The 23,335-nt window shown below is 38.3% G+C and overlaps 1 protein-coding gene across 2 annotated transcripts in view; it reads right to left on the reverse strand.

Annotated features, from left to right (window-relative positions):
• Positions 1-22,499, reverse strand: part of ETNK1 (ethanolamine kinase 1) — a 68,871-nt gene extending 46,372 nt beyond the window's left edge. The window contains exon 1 of one of the 2 annotated variants that reach the window (XR_012324502.1): positions 22,086-22,499. Coding sequence is in view for 1 of the 2 variants with exons in the window: in XM_019936442.3 (XP_019792001.1) it covers positions 22,086-22,241 (156 nt within the window). In the remaining variant the exon portion in view is untranslated. The remainder of the gene's footprint in view (positions 1-22,085) is intronic. The other variant, XM_019936442.3, reaches the window with a different exon arrangement.
• Positions 22,500-23,335: the final 836 nt, after the last annotated feature.

Consider the following 23,335-nt stretch of genomic DNA (forward strand, 5'->3'; position numbering starts at 1 on the left):
GAGATGAAGTATTTCAATTATTGTAATGAAGTTTGAGAAGCTAACATTCTGAAATGCTTGTAATGAAAGACATTCTACACTCCTCAAAAGCCAGGAGTGAAATCTATGTTTTCTACATTCTCCTAACAAATAGTAAGGACTTAATACTTAAACACTAGCTTGTCTTCTTGATCTAGCTTATAACAAATTCATTCTTTCACTCTTGCCTATAATAATAAATTTCTTTAATTGTGCACGCTATATTGTACATTTATGTGTACATGCAGAAACGTACATACAAAGACATATGCACTTAAAAAGGCTAGAAATGGATGACATTACGGGATAAGATTATTGAATACTATATAGACATTTATAAGTATAACATAGAGTCACAACTCCAATGACACTAACCCTAACATACTCTGTTGCACAAAACAGCCACATATTTGCAATGAAATGATAGTCACAATAAACCCCTGGAGCAAAAAAATAAATATATGAATAACTTCATTTACAAAAGTAGTTTATGTATAAATAAGGACAAAAATGTCTGCAGAGATAGCCAATAAAATATTAGGTAGTTTAAATCTTGTCTCCTGTTTTCTTATTTCTCTCTAAGTAGTTTAAACTTTTCTCGTTTGGCTTATATATGTTTTCTCACTTCTTTTTTTTTTCCCGTAATCAATCTAGTTTACATGTGAAAAAATTAAAATAGTGAGAAAAACGAAAGGGGCTAGGAACTGACATGGCACGTACAGCAAGGCCTGGAGATTCTGCTGAACATAAGCAATTTCATAGAACATCAATATCAGATGAGGCCACTCTGTGACCATAATGCATCAAGACAAAAACAAAGTCACTCTGTAATCATGTCTGAACAAAGACAAAATTATGCATTTTTTCCAAACCACAAAAATGACCAAGCACTCCCCTATTCTGGCTAATGTGAGGGACTGCCATTCCTTTTCCAGGAACAGCTTTGGTCCTGCTTCATTCCTCCAGTCCTCTAGGTAAGATAAATTACCCACACAGTCGTAGACTTGCCCCACTTCCTTCCTGACAACACCCAAATCCAGAGGAAAGCCTTGCTTCCTTGAACCCTCTCCCAAATCACCAAATTCAAATCTTATACGAAGTCCTTTCTAACACCCACATACTGAGAGCCCCACCATTCCCCATGGAATAAGTCTTCCTTAAGGAAGGAGTAATAAACCCAATTTGTTCGGCTTATCCTAATGATCTCTTGATGGAGATTTCTGACTTTAAAGATGTATGGACAGTGCTTTTTGCTCTTGGATGGTTCCCACCTCATATATAAACCAACAATTAATTCAAGGTGCTTCAGCCTTCTGAAACACACATTTAAAAACATACTAGGCATATGCTAGGTATGTGTGCTATACTAGATATATACTAGAAATATAAAATTCCACCTCAATGGAGGGGGGACAAAACTACTACAAATCTCATGGAGCTCCTTTTCACATGGTTTATCCTGCACTGTTTGTCAAGCATTTAAGATAATACCAGTTCAGAGGATGAGCTACAGAGCAACACTGCTTGACTATAAACTCTAGCTGTGTCATCTGTAAGCTGAGTGACTTTAGGCAAGTCACTTACCTGTATGTGCTTCATTCATCTCATGTTTAATATCAGCACATTAGAATCTGCTTTATAGGTTTTTATGAGAATGACTTAATATACACAAAAGCACAACAGTTCCTGACACAAACTAAGCTCTTATCAAATATGTAGATAACTACATATTTAAATTTGAACACAAGACAGAAAAATAATTCATGATGAGATCATAAAAGTTAATAATTAAGACAACATCTATGTTATAGATTAACCCTAGATTGTATGCTGCTGCACTGGTACCACCTAGCAAACCTTGAAAGCAAGACCCAAAGATGCAAACTATTCCCAAAGAACTACAAAAACTATCGAGTGCCTAACAAGGTAAAATTCACAATGTCTAATATCCAATTAAAGATTATTCGGCATGGGGAAATCCCTGGCGGTCCAGCAGTTAGGACTCTGCGCTCTCATTGCCAAGGGCGCAGTTTCAGTCCCTGCTCGGGGAACTAAGATCTCACAAGCTGGGTGAGGCGGCCAAAAAGAAAAAGATTATCAGGCATGCAAAAAGGGCAGAAAAATACAACCCACAATGGAGGGTGAGAGGGGGGTCAATTAATTGAAACCAACCAGAACTGACACAGATGTTAGAATTAGCAGGTGTTAAAACTGTATTCCAAGAAAAAAGTGTGTTGTATTCTTACAACAAAAAATTAAGCAGAGTCACTGAAGACATAAAAAAGACCCAAATTAAACTTCTCAAGATGTCTGAAGGGAAAACACACTTAGATGGGATTTAACACTAGGTTAGGTAGTAGAAAAAACAATTTAGCAAATTTGAAGACATAGGAATAGAAACTATGCAAAACAAAATACAGAGGGAAACATGAATTATCAAAGAGAGAGAGAGAAGAGCATCCATTAGCTGAGAGACTACATATAAAATTTGAGTCCTCAAAGAAAGGGAAAAAGAGAACAGAAACATTTTTAAAGAAATGACAGTCAAAAGTTTTCCAAATTTGATGAAAACCTATAAACTCAAGATCCAAGAAGCTCAACAAGCCCAAGCCAAAGAAACATGAAGAAAACTACACCAAGGCACCTCATAATAAAATTGCTTAAAACCAGAGATAAATCATTTAATGGTACCAATTCATTTTAATCTTCCATTCACTCAGGCACATTTCAGTCACCTTGACCCCTCCCTCTCCATCCCCCACATAAAATATTTTCTTCCTAGGTAATTCTTAAATCCACTCCTGTTTCTCCATCCCCTTGTCAATCTCCTATCTGCAGTATTTTAATAACCTCATTGGTCTCTCTTACGCCAGTTTAACCACCTTCCCACCTTCCAAAAAAATTCACTCACTAACTGCCACCAAAATAATCCATCTAAAATACAAACATGAACATGATGACTGGCAATCTTCAACTGACTCCACACTGTTTAGAGGATAAAGTTTAAGTTCCTTAGGGTGTACAAGTTCCACAATACCTCCCAAGTTATCTAGTGATCTACCTGACAAATTCACCCTTCTTTTCCTTCGCCTCACTAACTTCTAACTTCCTTCAAAATTCCAACACAGGAGTTATAACCTCCAGGAGACAATTCCTAAACTCAGATAAGACATAAATACTTCTCAGTGCTTGCTAGTGACCTATATATAGCATTACTAAAATGCACTGTAGGAACTTCCCTGGCGGTCCTGTGGTTAAGACTCCACAGTCCTAACGCAGGGGGCACAGGTTCAATCCCTGGTCGAGAAACTAAGATCCCACATGTTGCACAGCACAGCCAAAAACAAAAACAATGTACTGTAATTTCTTAATTATATTTGCCACTCCATATTTACTGTGAGTTCCTCTGAGATTTGGAACACACAGAAAGAAGAAAAAATAAAGGTGAAAAACAGGAATATAAAAGATGTGTCAAAGAGGAAAAAAAAGTATGATGGTACAGTGAAAAACTCAACCATATAAGTAGTTACATTAAATGTAAAAGAACTAAATAATCCAATTAAAAAACTAAGTATGGGGCTTCCCTGGTGGCACAGTGGTTGAGAGCCCACCTGCCGATGCAGGGGACACGGGTTCGTGCCCCAATCCGGGAAGATCCCACATGCCACAGAGCGGCTGGGCCCGTGGGCCATGGCCGCTGAGCCTGCGCATCTGGAGCCTTTGCTCCACAAGGGGAGAGGCCACAGCAGTGAGAGGCCCGCGTACCGCAAGAAAAAAAGAAAAGTTACAGAAGAAGGAGCAAAGCAAAAATCTACGACACCAAATAAATGAAGATGAAATAAGCAAGCTACCTGAAAAAAATTCACAGTAATGGTAGTAAAGATGATCCAAAATCTCGGAAATAAAATGGAGAAAATAAAACATTTAACAAGGATCTAGGAGAACTGAAGAGCAAAGAAACAGTGATGAACAACATAATAACTGAAATTAAAAATACTCTAGAAGGAATCAATAGCAGAATTACTTGAGGCAGAGGAACAGATAAGTGAGCTGGATGATAAAATGATGGAGATAACTGCCAGGGAGCAGAATAAAGAAAAAAGAACAGAAAGAATTGAGGACAGTCTCAGAGACATCTGGGACAATATTAAACGGACCAACATTCAAATTATAGGGGTCCCATAAGAAGAAGATAAAAAGAAAGGGTCTGAGAAAATATTTGAAGAGATTATAATCAAAAACATCCCTAACATGGGAAAGGAAATAGTCAATCAAGTCCAGGAAGCACAGAGAGTCCCATATAGGATAAATCCAAAGAGAAACATGCCGAGACACATATTAATCAAACTATCAAAAATTAAATACAAAGAAAAAATATTAAAAGCAGCAAGGGAAAAGTAACAAATAACATACAAGCGAATCCTCGTAATTTCTCTAAGCGGGAAACACAAAAGAAGAAAAAGACCCACAAAAACAAACCCAAATCAACTAAGAAAATGGTAATAGGAACATATATATTGATAATCACCTTGAATGTAAATGGATTAAATGCTCCAACCAAAAGACACAGACTGGCTGAACGGATACAAAAACAAGACTCGTATATATGCCGTCTACAATAAACCCCCTTCAGACCTAGGGACACATACAGACTGAAAGTGAGAGGATGGAAAAAGATATTCCATGCAAATAGAAACCACAAGAAAGGTGGAGTAGCAATACTCATATCAGATAAAATAGACCTTAAAATAAAGACAGTTACAAGAGATAAAGAAGGACACTACATAATGATCAAGGGATCAATCCAAGAAGAAAACATAACAATTATAAATATTTATGCACCCAACATAGAAGCACCTCAATGTATAAGGCAAATGCTAACAGTCATAAAAGGAAAAATCGACAGTAACACAATAATAGTGGGGGACTCTAATACCTCACTACACACCAATAGAAAGATCATCCAGACAGAAAATAAATAAGGAAACACAAGCTTTAAATGACACAACAGACTAGATAGACTTAATTGATATTTTTAGGACATTCCACCCGAAGGCAGAAGTACACTTTCTTCTCAAGTGCACACAGTACATTCTCCAGAATAGATCACACCTTGGGTCACAAATCAAGCCTTGGAAAATGTAAGAAAACTGAAATCGTATCAAGCATCTTTTCTGAACACAATGCTATGAGATTAGAAATCAATTACAGGAAATAAACAGTAAAAGCCACAAACACACGGAGGCTAAACAGTGTGCTGCTAAATAACCAAGATCACTGAAGAAATCAAAGAGGAAATCAAAAAATACCTATAAACAAATAACAATGAAAACAAAACGATCTAATACCTATGGGACATAGCAAAAGCAGTTCCAAGAGGGAAGTTCACAACAATTCAAGCTCACTACAAAAAACAAGAAAAATCTCAAATAAACAATCTAACCTTACACCTAAAGCAAGTAGAAAAAGAAGAACAAACAAAACCCAAAGTTAGTAGAAGGAAAGAAACCACAAAGATCAGAGCAGAAATAAATGAAATGGAAACAAAGAAAACAATAGCAAAGATCAATAAAACTAAAAGCTGGTTCCCTGAGAAGATAAACAAAATTGATAAACCTTTGGCCAGACTCATCAAGAAAAAAGGAGAGAGGACTCAAATCAATAAAATTAGAAATGAAAAAGGAGAGATTACAACTGACACCACAGAAATACAAAGGATCATAAGAGACTACTACAAGCAACTATATGCCAATAAAATGGACAACCCAAAAGAAATGATCGAATTCTTGGAAAAGTACAAACTTCCAAGACTGAACCAGGAGGAATTAGAAAATATAAACAGACCAATCACAGTTAATTAAATTGAAACTGTAATTTAAAATCTTCCAGCAAACATAAATCCAGGACCAGATGGTTTCACAGGAGAATTTTATCAAACATTTAGAGAAGAGTTAACCCCATCCTTCTCAAACTCTTGCAAAAAAAAAAAAATTGCGGAGGAAAAAAAAAAAAAATTGTGGAGGGAGGAACACTCCCAAACTCCTTCTATGAGGCCATAATCACCCTGATATCAAAACCAGACAAAGATATCACACACACAAAAAAGATTACCGGCCAAAATCACTGATGAACATAGACGTAAAAATCCTCAACAAAATACTAGCAAACAGAATCCAACAACACATTTAAAGGATCATACACCATGATCAAGTGGGATTTATCCCAGGGATGTAAGGATTCCTCCATATATGCAAAACAATCAATGTGATACACCATATTAACAAATTAAAGAATAAAAACCACATGATCATCTCAATAGATGTAGAAAAAGCTTTTGACAAAATTCAACACCCATTTATGATAAAAACTCTCCAGAAAGTGGGTATAGAGGGAAGCTACCTCAAAATAATAAAAGTCATATATGACAAACCCACAGCAAACATCATTCTCAATGGTGAAACACTGAAAGCATTTCCTCTAAGATTAGGAACAAGACAAGGATGCCCACTCTTGCCACTATTATTCAACATACTATTGGAAGTCGTAGCCACAGCAATCAGAGAAGAAAAAGAAACAAAAGGAATACAAATGGGAAAAGAAGAATTAAAACTGTCACTGTTTGCAGATGACATGATACTATACATAGAAAATCCTAAAGATGCCACCTGAAAACTACTAGTACTAATCAATGAATTTTAAGGTTGCAGGATACAAAATTAATGCACAGAAATCTCTTGTATTCCTATACACTAACAATGAAAGATCAGAAAGAGAAATTAAGGAAACAATCCCATTTACCATCACAACAAAAAAGAATCAAATACCTAAGAATAAATCTACCTAAGGAAGCAAAAGACCTGTACTCAGAAAACTATAAAACATTGATGAAAGAAATCAAAAATAACATAAACAGATGGAGAGATATACCATGCTCCTGGACTGGAAGAATCAATATTGTGAAAATGACTCTACTACCCAAAGCAATCTGCAGATTCAATGCAATCCCTATCAAATTACCAATGGCAGTTTTCACAGAACTAGAACAAGAAATTTTACAATTTGTATGGAAACACAAAAGACCCCGAATAGCCAAAGCAACCTTAAGAAAGAAAAACATAGCTGGAGGAATCAGGCTCCCTGACTTCAGACTATACTACAAAGCTACAGTAATCAAGACAGTATGGTATTCGCACAAACACAGAAATATAGATCAATGGAACAGGACAGAAAGCCCAGAGATAAACCCACACACATATGGTCACCTCATCTTTGACAAAGGAGGCAAGAATATACAATGGAGAAAAGACAGACTCTTCAATAAGTGGTGCTGGAAAAAATGGACACCTACACATAAAAGAATGAAATTAAAACACCCCCTAACACCATACACAACAATAAACTCAAAGTGGATTAAGGACCTAAATGTAAGGCCAGACACTATAAAACTCTTAGAGGAAAACACAGGCAGAACAATCTATGACATAAATCACAGCAAGATCCTTTTGATCCACCTCCTAGAGTAAGGGAAATAAAAACAAAAATAAACAAATGGGACCTAATGAAACTTAAAAGCTTTTGCACAGCAAAGGAAAGCATAAACAAGTGAAAAGACAACCCTCAGAATGGGAGAAAATATTTGCAAATGAAGCAACTGACAAAGGATTAATCTCCAAAATATACAAGAAGCTCATGTAGCTCAATATCAAAAAACAAACCCAATCCAAAAATGGGTGGAAGACCTAAATAGACGTTTCTCCAAAGAAGACACAGATGGCCAACAAATACATGAAAAGATGCTCAACATCACTAATCATTAGAGAAATGCAAATCAAAACTACAATAAGGTATCACCTCACACTGGTTAGAATGGCCATCATCAAAAAATCTACAAACAGGGCTTCCCGGGTGGTGCAGTGGTTGAGAGTCCGCTTGCCGATGCGGGGGACGCGGGTTCGTGCCCCGGTCCAGGATGATCCCGCGTGCCGCAGAGCCGCTGGGCCCGTAAGCCATGGCCACTGAGCCTGCGCGTCCGGAGCCTGTGCTCCGCGGTGGGAGAGACCGCAGCAGTGAGAGGCCCGCGAACCGCAAAAAAAAAAAAAAAAAAAAAAATCTACAAACAATAAATGCTGGAGAAGGTGTGGAGAAAAGGGAACCCTCCTGCACTGTTGGTGGGAATGTAAACTGATACAGCCACTATGGAGAACAGTATGGAGGTTCCTTAAGAAACTAAAAATAGAACTACCATATGACCCAGCAATCCCACTACTGGGCATACACCCTGAGAAAACCATAATTCAAAAATAGACATGTACCACAATATTCATTGCAGCAGTATTTATAATAGCCAGGACATGAAAACAACCTAGATGTCCATCAGCAGATGAATGGATAAAGAAGATGTGGCACATATATACAATAGAATATCAACCATAAAAAGGAACGAAATTGAGTTATTTGTAGTGGAGTGGATGGACCTAGAATCTGTCATACAGAGTGAAGTAAGTCAGAAAGAGAAAAACGAATTATCGTATGCTAACTCATATATATGGAATTTAAAAAAGTAGTACTGATGAACATAGTGGCAGGGCAGGAATAAAGAGGCAGACGTAGAGAACGGACTTGAGGGCATGGGTAGGGGAAGGGGAAGCTGGGATGAAGTGAAACAGTAGCACTGACATATACGCTACCAAATGTAAGGCTAGTGGGAAGCTGCTGCATGGCACAGAGAGATCAGCTTGGTGCTTTGTGACGATAGAGGGATGGGATAGGGAGGGTGGGAGGAAGGCTCAAGAGGAAGGGGCTATGGGGATATATGCATACATATAGCTGATTCACTTTGTTGTACAGAAACTAACACAACACTGTAAAGCATTTATACTCCAATAAAGATGTGGGGGAAAAAAAGACATGACAACAACAGAAGTAGGAATAGGAAAGCAAAAAACAAAACTGTCATTATTTGCAGAAACAGAGAAAATGCACAAAGTATCTAAATTAAAAGAAATAATTAGAACGTGTGAAAAATTCAATGTATTAACATATCAATTGAATTTCTCTATACCAACAGCAAACCTTTTTTTAAAATGATATTCTTTAAATAATATCAGAAAGCATCAAATTTCTGGGGGGAAAATGACGTGAAAAATGCAAGATCTCTACATTGAAAACTTCAAAAGTTTGAGAGAAACTAAATAAATAAATGGGATATACCATATTTATAGATTCTAAGACTCAATATTGTTAATGAATTCACTTCTCCTCAAATATCTATAGATTCCACAAAAATATCAATCAAAATGTCATCTAGTTTCTTTTGAGGAAATTGAAAAGCTGAGTCTACAATTTACATGGCAATTTAAAAAGCCAAGAACAGTCAAGGCAATTTTAAAGAAGAAAAAAAAAAAAGCTAGTGTCTCATACCAAGGATTATAGTAACTATACCATACCAAGACCTAGAAGCAAAACCTGAGAGTAGTCAAGACACTGTGATACTGGTACAATAATAGACAAAACAGACTAAAGGAACAGAATTCATAAAGAGACCCACATACAGTGCCACCTGGTTTATGACAAAGGTAACACTATAATGGTGGAAAAATGGTGGTTTCAGGAAACACTATAATGGGGAGAAAATGGTCTTTTCAATAAGTGATACTGGATCACTGGATACTGAGAGCCATTCGGAAGAAAAATGAGTCATGACCTCCTCCACCTTCACCATAAACAATTTCAGATCAAAATGTAAAATAGCAAAACAATAAAGTTTCTATAAAACATAGAGGAATATCTTCAGGACTTTGGCATAGGAAGAGATCAAGACACAAAACATGCTACCCATAAAGAAAATATTGAAAAACTGGTGTTAAGACTATCAAAAGACACTATTAAGAGTGAAAATACAAGCCACCAACTGGCAGAAAACATTTATAATACATTTCTTTAAAAAAAGGACTCGGGGGCTTACCTGGTGGCTCAGTGGTTGAGAGTCCGCCTGCCAATGCAGGGGACACGGGTTCGTGCCCCAGTCTGGGAAGATCCCAACATGCCGCGGAGCAGCTGGGTCCGTGAGCCATGGCCGCTGAGCCTGCGCGTCCACACCCTGTGCTCCACAGCGGGAGAGGCCACAACTGTGAGAGGCACGCGTACCGCAAAAAAAAAAAAAAAAAAAAAAAAAAAGGGACTCGGGAATTCCCTGGCGGCCCAGTGGTTAGGACTCCACGTTTCCACGGCTGGGGAGCCTGGGTTCAATCCTTACTAAGATACTGCAAAGCCGTGCAGCGTGGCCAAAAAAAATTAAAAAGAACTCAAATATAGAATATGTAAAGAACATCTACAAATCATTAGGAAAAAAATAATCCAGGAGAAAAATTAGCCAAAAAAACTTGAACAGGCATCTCAAAATAGAAGACATTCAAATATCCGACCCACAGAAAAAAGATGCACTAGTTATTAAGAGAATGCAAATCAAACCCATAATAAGATACCCTTAATGCCTACCCGAATGATAACAATGAAGACAGATAATAACAATTGTTGGTAAAAATGCAGCACCCCTGAAACACTCATACAGTATTGCCATTAGGGGTATAAATTGACACAACCACTTTGGAAAACTTAAAGTATCTACTAAAGCTAAAAATACATACCAGATGACCCAGCAAGTCTACTTTTAAGTATCCGCCTAACAGAAACAGATATTCACACTCATCAAAAAACATACAGCTATGTTCACAGCAGCATAATTTGTAATAGCCAAAAACCGAAAACAACCCAAGTGTCCACCAACAGAAGATAAATAAACTGAGGTATATTCTTACAATGAGAATAAGAAAGAACTAACTATATATACAGAAATAAATCTCATAACTTTAGCATATGCCACCCCCCCAAAAAAAAGTATATACCATACGATTCCATTAAAAAAAATTCATAGAGAGGGAAAGCTACGATATAAAATCAGGATAGGAGTAACACTTGCTTGGGGAGAGTTGATGGATAGTGACTCCAAAAGAGTGTAAGAGAGGATTCTGGGGTACCATTTCCCAAATCTGTTTCCTGACTTGGATACTTATTACATGGGTGTGGTTGCTTTGTAGGAAAATTCATCAGGTTCTACACTTAAGATTTGTGCACTTTTTATTATGTATATCACACATCAACAACAAATTTAACTAGAAAAGAGTTAATGTAATATTCAGATCAGAAAAAATGTACTGCCAGTTAATCTTTTGATTACCTTCAACTCACAGTAACCCTAGAGAAAATTTCCTAAAACGATAAGGTTTTTAAAACTGAAAATAAATGCATAGGTACTTTAGTACTTTGGTTTAAATTTAATTAATTTTAATTTACTATCTTAAAGAGGAGATACAGATATACATACAGATACATATCCTCTCATATATATATAAAATAAAATAAAATTTCTTTCATGTATTACATTTTCAACAGAGATGATATCACCACCAAAGGAGCAAAAGTTGGTTACTGAGGGAAGAAAAAAATCTAGAGATGTTACAATGGTTTGTGGCTCTCTAAAGCTCGACCCTACCTGCAAAATCCTATTCTTTAGTATTTAATTTCTCCTGTTAGGTAAAAATTAACATAATTTAACCTTCTCTTCAGAGAGTAATTACTAAAACGTTGAGAAAGAGTGGAACATAGAACACAGAGATATTCAATAAATGTTTGCTTTTATATATATAGACTGAATGATCGATTTGTAGAATGAAAAAACTATGACCTAGGTAAGTTCTCACATTTTTCCAAAGTCATACAATGGCAAAACAGGATAAAAACCTGATGTCATGACTCTTAATCTGTTTCAGGGATACACCCTCAAGTTTATGGGTTCGCTAGCATGACCCTAGACTCACTGTAACATTGTTAAGTATTATCTGAAAAACGAATAAGGAAGGGGCAGTGGATGATCAATCCCTGATGCCTAGGTGTTTGCCAGATTCCCCACAGTATGAAACAGCAGGCATGCTGTCATCTATTACAAGAGGTAAAAGTAAGTGAAACCTAAAAATGATAGCTCCAACCCCAGAACAGCTGTCCCTGAATCCACAATAAACTGCAAAATAATGAGAAATTGGCTAAATGTGTGATTCCTTGGCTGCTGTTAGCCATACTACCTACGACAGAAAGATAAAGACCGTTTTAGGGTAGATCTTGATGTTGCAACAACCCGGGTTCCAGATGGTCCGATACAACATCAGGCTGCTAAGCACAGAACTGTCACAAAAGAGTTCGTGCTCCACAGCAGATAACTCTTCTTTGACCTCTGTAACTCATCCTCTGTTTACCAAAATGATTCAGGTGGGAAGGGCACAAAATAAGGAAACTACTGAAACCTGAGGATATAGTGTAAAGTTGTCTCATCATCAGAATGGTCAAGTTAGGAGCAATCTATGGTTTGAAGTCCATGGCATGTTTAGGCTAATGCAGGACCCACAGCTTACTACTGAACAGTCCTGAATGGCTGCAACTAACCCAAACATACAGCAACCTAATCCCAGCAAGACTGCTAGACTGGAAGAATGGATAGAAGTGGCTACTAAGTCGGTTTCCTGAGAAGGGGAATTGTGCGGTCCTTCCTCTGCATGCAAAGTGGATCGATCACTCCAGATGAAGTGGCTGATATACTGCATATGCAGGCCATACAAAACTGGCCTTACAGCGACCAGGATATTCAACCACTTAATATGCCCCACCCCTAGGTCATGGTGAATACCATGATAAAGGTTTCTCCTTCTACATGGGTCCCCCATGTAACTCTCCTGTTACCAACATAAACTGTTCAGGATGCTGGATCTGATTTGCTGTCTCAAGCTTCCCTTTACAGGTCTTAGGGATGATAGTAAGAAAACTAAATTACAAGTAAGCAGAAAAGATAAGGGAGATGGCAAATGACTTGTCCCAATAGAGTGAAAGTTTTTCATGGTTATCAAAAAACTGGATGAATAAAGCAGACATTGATGGGGTTGAAGCAAAACTTTTTAATGAAGCATTATCAGATTGGATGGACTGATGGGACCTGCTAGTGGTCTCCCAGCATTGAGTGCCCCGAACAAATCCACCATATTTACTCTAGCTTGGGAGATTTTAAAAAGCCAGGGTACAAAGATGATATTAAGAGTCTGCCACCAATTTGGAAATAAGCAAACTGACTGTGAGGCCAAGATCTTGGCCCAACCCTCAGCAGCTGGGAACCCAAGGCCAAATTCACATAAGTGGGTAAAATGGCCTAGAGGTAGAGAAGAAACCTTTTGACAGGGAAGCCCAATGCACTGAATCCAAAACCTATGTGAGAGACTCTTAAAGGAGCAAGTTACCCTGCGAGGACATGAGGATGCCACTGTTGATGGTGAATATTTGTATGCAAAGTGGAGTGCTGGAACAGGTATTATGAGAGGTGGTTCTGTCTCCTTTGCCAGAATGTAATACTGAGATAAATATGTTCTATAGTAACACTTTCCCTATTTTAGTACTGTAACAGAAGACATAAATTCACCCTTCAGCCAGGACTAATTGACCATATCAATTAGGAACTTAAAGAATTGCCCAAACCTGCAGAGGTTGCTCTTTGAAGCAATACAGAATACCCGGTGGACAAAAAGAAATTACAGTTTTAATGACACCTTAGAAGTTAAAGTGATTATCAGTGAACTTGAAGGTCATCTTGAGAAGCCCAAAACATAATCCAATACCTTCTTTCAGTACGTGACACTGCCCTGCAACTACAAACCCTGAGATGATAAAAATATTAAACTCTACCTTAGCTACTATGAAATTTCTTTAGTCCTTAAAGATGATTAAGATACCAAGCAGAGTTTCGATATTTATTTATGGTCTAAAATGACCGATTAACTACTGAATTCAAATGAATGAGCTTGCACAGGCCAATACAACGGGAAAGACAAGCTTCAATTATTCTTTAAGACAATGGCTACTGGACCAGCCCATAAGCCTAGAAAGATGGAATTAATGCATGTCAGTTAACCGTTTTGTGGAAGTAACTATTGGATTCCACCATCTTCGAAAATAACAAAATTAAAAGTAATGTAAAAACAAAACAAAATACCATTTTCATGTATCTAACCGGCAAAAATTTTTTTAATTTAATATCAGAGGTTGGACAAGGTATAGAGAAAAGGATACTTTCCAACACTGTTTTGAGGAGTATAAATTATATGAAACTGAGAAATAGCATAACAGTTTTGTGTCGACTTGGATTAACTACAATACCCAGTTATTCAAACACTAATTTAGATGCAGCTCTGAAGGTATTTTGCAGACGTATTAACCAGATAACTTCAAATAAAAGAGATTAGTCCCCATGAATGAGCCTCATTCAATCAGGTGAAGAGTTGTAAAAGCAAAACTTCAGTTTTCCTGAACATATGCTGCCTTAAGACTACAACATCAACTCCTGCCTGAGAGCTTCCAGCTTACCAGAGAACGCCCTACAAATTTCAGATTTACCAGCCTCCACACTTGTGTGAGCCAATTCCTTGAAGATTATGATTTTTTTTCTTTTACTTTTAACCTTTTAATTCCACTAATAAGAATTTACTCTATGGATATACTTAGAAAAGTTATCCAAAATATATGTATAAAAGCAGATCACTGCAATACTTTTTTTAATACCTAAAAAATAAAAACAACTCAATTTTTTTTTAAAAACATGGGGCAGGTTGTATATACTGACATGGAGATGTCTAAGATATATTATTTTTAAAATCAAGATACAGAATAACTTACTTATGTATACAAAAAAGAATATAGTTATATTTACTATATTTATAAACATAGGTAGATAATGTACGCTGATAAATCTATAATTTGATAATTTTTTATAAGTTCAAAAGAAATTGTTCACAAAATTATCTTTGGGGAGAATGACTCAGTGTTGGGGGGGCTAGATTTTTTACTTTTCATTTTATAGCCTTGTTTTTTAAGGGCATGTATCATTTGTATTTTTTAAACAAAATCAACAGGGTTAGAATATGAGCCTTTCTAATTTTCCTCTTTATACTCTTTACAATTTTTTTTAAAACCTCACTTTAAAAGTAATTAAGTCACATGATGTTTAACATGACCAAATATTATGTCTGTAGCTATCAAAAATTGTGGTCAATACCATACCAACATGGGAAAATATTTATGAAAGGCTACATGAAAAAACGGAATACAAATTGTACATACAGATGGCCAAACACATGAAAAGAAGCTCAACATCACTAATTATTAGAGAAATGCAAATCAAAACTACAATGAGATATCACCTCACACCCATCAGAATGGCCATCATCAAAAAAATCTACAAACAAACGCTGGAGAAGGTCTGGAGAAAAGGAAACAATCTTGCACTGTTGGTGGGAATGTAAATTGATACAGTCACTATGGAAAACAATATGGAAGTTTCTTAAAAAACTAAAAATAGAACTACCATATGAGCCAGAATACTGGGCATATACCCAGAGAAATCCATAATTCAAAAAGACACATGAGGCTTCCCTGGTGGTGCAGCTGTTAAGAATCCGCCTGCCGATGCAGGGGACATGGGTTTGATCCCTGGTCCGGGAAGATCCCACAAGCAGCAGAGCAACTAAGCCTGTGCACCACAACTACTGAGCCTGCGCTCTATAATCCGTGAGTCACAACTACTGAGCCTGTGTGCCACACTACTGAAGCCCTGTGCGCCTAGAGCCCATGCTCCGCAACAAGAGAAGCCACCACAATGAGAAGCCTGTGCACTGCTATGAAGAGTAGTAGCCCCGCTCACAGCAAGTACAGAAAGCTCGCACGCAGCAACGAAGACCCAATGCAGCCAAAAATAAATAAATAAATTTATTTTAAAAAAGACACGCAGGGCTTCCCTGGTGGCGCAGTGGTTGAGAGTCTGCCTGCCGATGCAGGGGACAAGGGTTCGTGCCCCGGTCCGGGAAGATCCCACATGCCGCGGAGCGGCTGGGCCCATGAGCCATGGCCACTGAGCCTTCGCGTCCGGAGCCTATGCTCCGCAACGGGAGAGGCCACAACAGTGAGAGGCCCGCGTACCGCAAAAAAAAATAAAAATAAAAAAAGACATGCACTCCAATGTTCATAGCAGCACTATTTACAATAGCCAGGTCATGAAAACAACCTAAATGTCCATCAACAGAGGAATGGATAATGAAAATGCGGTACATATATACAATGGAATATTATTCAGCCATAAAAAGGAACGAAATTGGGTCATTTGTAGAGATGTGGATGGACCTAGAGAGTGTTATACAGTGAAGTAAGTCCAGAAAGAGAAAAACAAATATCGTATATTAACGCATATATGTGGAATCTAGAAAAATGGTATAGATGACCCTATATGCCAAGCAGAAATAGAAACACAGACATAGAGAACAAATGTACGGATTCCAAGCGGGAAAGGGGTGGGGTGGAAGGAATTGGGAGATTGGGATTGACACATATACACTATTGATACTATGTATAAAACAGACAACTGATGGGAACATACTGTATAGCACAGGTAACTCTACTTAATGCACTGTGGTGTCCTAAATGGGAGGGAAATCCAAAAGGGAGGGAATATATGTATATGTATGGCTGATTCACTTTGCTGCGCAGTAGAAGCTAACACAACATTGTAAAGCAACTATACTCCAATAAAAATTAATTTTAAAAAATTGTACATAAGGTTCAATAACAACTATGTAAAATATTTAAGGGAGAAATTGAAGGTAATAAACAAAACAAAACAGTTGATTTTTTTAATAAACTATGAATAGGAAGTGGGTAGTTTTCTACTCAAAGTTTTAATATTGTGATATATCTTTTCAGTAAAACTAAATTACTTCATGATCATATAGTCTCTTATTTAAAAAATTCATACACAGTATATTTTCTCAGAGTACTGGAAAAAATGACTAATTCAAAATATTCTGTTTGTTAACAATTTTTTTTTAAACTGCTATTGTGATTACCACTAGAGGGAGGGAAAAGTTAGGAGCAGGAAGAGAAAGGGGAGATATTCTGGGCTGCTGGTAATATTTTCTCTTTCCCTGGGCTGGGGTTACGAAGATATTTATTCTACAACAATTTATGTTTCATTCATTTTTCTGTTTGTTTGTTGTGTCTCACAGTTTTTAAAAGGGTGATAAAAATTTACCTATTTATAGTCCATCAGATATATCAGAGAAAAATAACTCCTTGTAAGACAAAATCCTGGGGACTTTCCCTGGCAGTCCAGTGATTAAGACTCTGTGTTTCCACTGCAGGGGGGCGTGAATTCAACCCCTGGTCAGGGAACTAAGATCCCACGTGCCACGCAGAGTGGCCAAAAGATTAAAAGAAAAAAAAAAAAAAGATAAAATTCTGAAAAATACAACCTGATTCCTTAAATATACTTTTCATTACTTCCCTTATTTTTGTCACCCACAAAAAAAAAAAAAACCTTAAGCTTCCCACTTCCTCCCTCACCTGCAAGCAATTAACAAGTCCTGAACATTTATTTTCTGAAATGTCAAATCTGTCCCTTATTTCCATCTTCAAGGCCACTATCCTAATTTGGATCCCAGCACCGCCTGTCTGTACTAAAATAAGTCTCTCCTAGGTAGTCTTTCACAAACATTTTTTAATGCAATACACAGAAAGAAATGTATTTATCCTCTAATTCAGTACATATATACTTTTATATAAAACTAAAAGCTTCACAAGATAATACTTACCTTATTACTTGCAATGCACTCTGATCTGTCCTATCACATCTTATTTTAACTCATCTTTTTAAACTGAAGTGGTTTCAACCCACTATACTGATTTAGCATCCTTAGTGTGCAATAACCATCAGTTTCAAAACCACCAATGTCCTTTGTAAGTGATCACTTAATCCCCAATTCAAAGCATTTCCTTCAATGAATGCTGCCTAAATTATAATCTGCCACTTCTCTAAAATATATATGATATAACTTACCTGCTTAAAAACATTCACCAGCTTCCCATCACGTCCTAGATAATAAAATACCACCTCCTTAAAGAGGCATAAAACCTTCGTATCTAAGCACTCCCTTATTTGAAAATCACTCCCACTTCTATTCTTGTTCATACACCATTCTGTCCAAGATACTCATAGTCTAGCTTTTGTGAAAGCAGTTTTTCTTTGCCCAGAAATACTTCCCCATTCCATCTCCTATCTTTCCTTCCAAGCTCAGTTCAGGTACCCCATCTTCTATTAAGCCTTCCCTCCTCCATTCTCCCATGGCTACCTTCTGCTACAAGGAATGCTGCTGAGACGTAGCATTATGCCAGTACAAAAAAATACATGTTAAAATTACTGAATTTTAGGAGCTTACAATTCTTTCATAACAACTTTCCACTTACAAATGGTGGGGGGAGAGCCTGGGGGAAGTTGGAGTACTAAAACATACTATGTATAATTTTACGTATTTCATTTAATTCTCCTGATACTCTTAGTAGTAAAGTAGTAAAATTAGTACTAGTAGTAAAATGACTATGAGTACTATAGTTGTTAAATTCTACTATTTTCTACTATGCTACTATTTTCCAAGGTAGAGAGTAAGTCCTTTTTATAGAGATTTTAAAATTTGCCAAAGGTGACAAAAGGCTGGAATCAGGACTCAAAAACCATCTTCTTGGGTTTCCCTGGTGGCGCAGTGGTTGAGAGTCCGCCTGCCGATGCAGGGGACACGGGTTCGTGCCCCGGTCCAGGAAGATCCCACATGCTGCGGAGCGGCTGGGACCGTAAGCCATGGCCGCTGAGCCTGCGCGTCTGGAGCCTGTGCTCCGCAATGGGAGAGGCCACAACAGTAAGAGGCCCGCATACCGCAAAAACAAAAACAAAAACAAAAAAAACCCATCTTCTTTCCACTACACTACGCTGAGGTCCCAGAGAGGTGAAGTGGTTTGCTCAGTCCAAGTCACACAGCTATTAATACCTGAAAATAAACTAGTACAGTAGGCTCCTGACTTTTTGGCCACATGTTATCCACATATATAGGAACCTATCAAACAACACATCTCTCTTAGCCATAGTCAAATAGTCTTAGGTCCTACCACCCACTCAAATACTTTACTATTAGATAGTAACTATCTTAAAAGAAAGCTGAAGTGAATCCCGTTTCCAAAATAATGTCACATGTGGAAAAGTAATGCAAATTTATGTTTAAGGAACTTAAAGCAAAATCTTTCTATGAGCCAAAGATTTAATTTTTAAAAAATTACTGATTTCACACAGAAATGGCTTCCCTGTCTTAATCATAATATACAAACATAAACTTTTCTCAAAGAGCAATAATTCATAAGATGAGTTCTCATCTCAGATCTACCATTACAAACTCCCAAGTTCACTTTCATTTAACTATAAAATACATATTAACAGTCTACATCTATCTCACAGGGTCATTGGGAGAATGTATGTGAAAGTGCTTTCTTTATAAATAGTAAAATATTATTAAATAAAAAACATTGTGACTGGTATTGTTTTAGAACCACTCTGCCCATTATAAGATACTACACTCCACAAAGCTCACCACTCCTTTTATATTGTATTCTTTTAATTTTGCACAGATAGGGAAAAAATAATTAAACTTTTTAAGACTCTATCTAAAATGAGATATATTATCCCCTGTGTCCATAAGTTGTGAGCAAAGACTGGGCCGTCTATTATTCTGAATGCATTGAAGTCTTTTTCTGTTTGCTTCTGGATTTTCCAAAATGCTCTCAATAGTTCAGCTGTAGGAGTAAGTGCCAGGTAAAATAAGTATTACTAGAGTAAGCTTCTAAGGTATGTTTAAAGCATTTTATTCACATAAGAATTTTAGAAAAAATCTTTTTAAAATATGGGCTACATTACTGATACCTGTTTTAATCTGTTGACTATTATGTTAGGTATGATGTTTATCTTTATACCTCAAAGGATATAAAAGCAAATCTCAAAAGAAAATATTCCCATTGATATTTACTAAAGAAATCCTGAAGCATCATAAAAGCAGAGTTTATAATGACCTAGAATGTGGGAGTCAGATCTACCATACTGAGAAATGAATAACCATCTACTCTGCTTAGCAGTTGTTCCAGCTTCTGGATCAATAGCTTTACTTGCAAATGGAGGGATTATATTTCTAAATAACAATCACCCTAAGGGCAAAAAAAAAATGGTAGTATTTACCTTCACTTACAAATAAGTATATTAGAAGTTTGGACAATGAGTCCAAAGGTCTTAAAGTCAAAAGCTGCTACATGGGTATCAGATTAAGATTCAATCCCAAGTACAACAATCAAAAAACAGTTTGATGTTAGCATATTTTATCCTTTTTTTTTTTTAAACCGATATCCTGGCTTTACTTCACTGAGTTTCACCTAAAAAGATAGTACCTATCTAAAATGGTTGTTCGGGGGATTAAATGATTAAAAACACACCTAATGTACCTCTGGGTAGCTATTCCTGCTGTTCTACAGACAAACACATCAACTGAAATTCCAGTCTTCAAAGCTTCAAACTCTTAAGTCTCTGCTTAAAAAGTAATATGGTTTGCCAGTACCAGAGTTTACCACGAAGTAGCAATGTTTTTAATTAATATCTGTTTAATTTATAATTGACTGCCAGAATATAACTCATTTTAATAAATATAAAGATCTTCTATAATAAACTACAAATAAGTTAATGAATAATAAACTAAAGAAGTCTAGAGTTTCAAATTGTAAGTTTCAATTAAACTAATTTTCCTTAAAGAAAATATACTATTTTTTTTTAATTACACATGAAAATCATTTTGGATTCACTATGTCCTACATACTTGGCTAACAAACATTCCCTTAAATTTTCAAAATTTTTGTCTTAACTTTTTTCCAAAACATATGGGTCCTTTTAATCTGCTCCTAACTCTTCTAGGCAGTAAGAACTGAAGCCAACATTCATGAAAGCTGAAGTGTTGAGAACTGTTCTGGGCCCTAGGGCACTGTTCATGTTTTATTCATTTTTGTATAGGTGACTACTTTACCAAAGAATCTGAGATACTGTTAAGTCAATTAACATTGCTGAAACAAATCAGTCAACAAAATAAGGCAGATGATGTGGCTACTTCAAATGAATACTCTTACATTATTGCTCAGATTTGAAACAAACCTAAAATATGCCAGCCTTTAAAATTACTCTGTGTTTGCAAGGAAAAAGGAGGTTCATTTTCGTATATAGTATCTGAAACTCCAAAAGTTAAATACAAATTAGTATTCAAAATAAATTTCATGTATGCTTAATCGTAACTTATTAGAAATAAGCTATTTAAAAATGCATAGGTTCTTAAGGACTTTTTCTCCCAATTTTTGTCTATCTATGAATACTGTGGCTCAGGAAAAAGAAATATTCACAAGCCGCTGATCCTTCTAACATCAGATATTGTTAGTTTTACTAAGATGACTAAAACATTTTCAGAAGTACCGATACAAATAAAATAACGTGTGCAGGGCTACCGAAGAACCCATGAGGACCTCGGTCATTACTTTGGAATCGAGTACTGTCGCCAATCCCAGGACTTGAGAAGGTAAGACTTAGGGTGAGCATCAATGGGAGTACACCGACGGGGGAGGGGAGGGAAGGGAAATGAAAAGATCAGAGATTAATTACCACATTATTTGTGAAAGGCGAGGAGATGGTGGCTTGGGCCGATAAGCGAGGACCCCTCGCAAGGGAGTGGAAAACGTTCTTCTCGCACTTAGAAGGGACAGGGGAGTGGGAGGAGGGGCAACGATCAACAGGAACCTTCCCGAGGTGGAAGGGGTGCGTCACGAACGTAGCCGCCTCTGGAAAGAGAAAAGCCGCCCTCAGGACGACCTCAATAAGCAATGGTGAAGGAAAAGGGGGAGTGACCTTCCTAGGTGTGACGGAGGAAATACAGGATCACTTCCCAAAGAACGGGGGGAGACGACGTTCCCAGAGGTCCTGCCGGCTCACCGGGGACTAGAAGGGATGGTGAGACCGCCCCCGCCCCCCGGCCCCCCGGGGCCGCGTCAAGGTCGGCTGAGACCCGGGGCTGAGGTGTGGGCGTTACCTGCAGGGTCACCTCCTGAGGGTCCCAGTGCGGCCGCAGGTGTCGCAGGAGGCTCAGGGCCCCCTCCCGGCAGCGCTGCTCCTCCTGATCCTGCACCGTGACGTCCAGCTTGGGGACCTCCGGGGAGCCGGGCGGGACGTGGATGTAATTGGCCATGGCCCAGGCTACGGCAGAGACTACCACAACTACGACGGCGACGGCGACCACGAGAACGGCGGGCGCCGACAGGCTGCTGGATCCTTCCGTCCCGGGGCGCCCTCGCGGGAGGGCTGGGGGCGTTCAGAATAACGGCAGAGCGGTAGGAGAACAGCTGGTGGCGGCACTCTCGCCGACCCAGGTCTGGATAGCGGCTGAACTGACCAGCGACTGCTCACGGGGAATATCCGTCTCGTCTGCGCTCGGCCGCCGGCGGGCGCGGAGCATGCCGGGACTGGCCTGACGCTGGCGTCACGCGCGGGGCGGGGCCTCGGCTGCGTTAAGATCAAGGCGGAGTTTCTAGCCGCGGGCACAATGGGCCTAGTGCCTGGAGTTAGGTTCCTCGGCCGTTATCGGACAGTGCGGTGCGTGCTGCTAGTCTTTAAAACGTGGGGCTCCCGCTTGGAATGATCCTGAGCCCTGCCAAGCCCCGAACGAAAGGCTCTGAAGCTTTAGCTCACCTGATCGGGAGGGTCTTGGGGTCTGGGTTTGAGGTAGGGCTGAGTTTTTCTGGGAAGCCAGGGAAGTGCCCTGAAATAACTCCAGGATCAGCTTCTGAATTTGGCCTGAGTCTGGGCAAGCTGGGTTAACTGGGTCTCCTTGATCTCGGAGCCGCTGTGTGCTGAGGACTAACCACATGGTTGGGTTGGCAACTAAATTCCCATCAGCAGTGTACGGAGATCATGGTATTTGGGACAGTTAATATATTTGGGTAAGAAAGCGACTGCACTTCAAGATGTGTTTTTAAGGCCAGATGTTTGATCATACCGAGAGTTATTCAGAGTCAGCCAAAACAGGTTATAGTGTAGGATGAAGATGGAAGGAATGGAGTTTTGGGGCTCAGCCGCTAGATGCCTGTTTCAGGGTATCCCTGAGTGGGCCTTGAAAGGGCTACCTTCAAACATTTAGTCTCATTGTCTTATAGCACCTAATTCCCCTGCTAGGGGAATATTGGAAACTGGGTAATCCACAAGTAATTTATTGGGACCTCCTAATTTTCCCAGTGATTTCAGGAAAATGGGTTGAGATTTGACCTCTTAATGTCTTGCCTGCAG

This window comes from Tursiops truncatus, chromosome 11 (genome assembly GCF_011762595.2).
Source record: "Tursiops truncatus isolate mTurTru1 chromosome 11, mTurTru1.mat.Y, whole genome shotgun sequence".
Lineage (NCBI taxonomy): Eukaryota > Metazoa > Chordata > Mammalia > Artiodactyla > Delphinidae > Tursiops > Tursiops truncatus.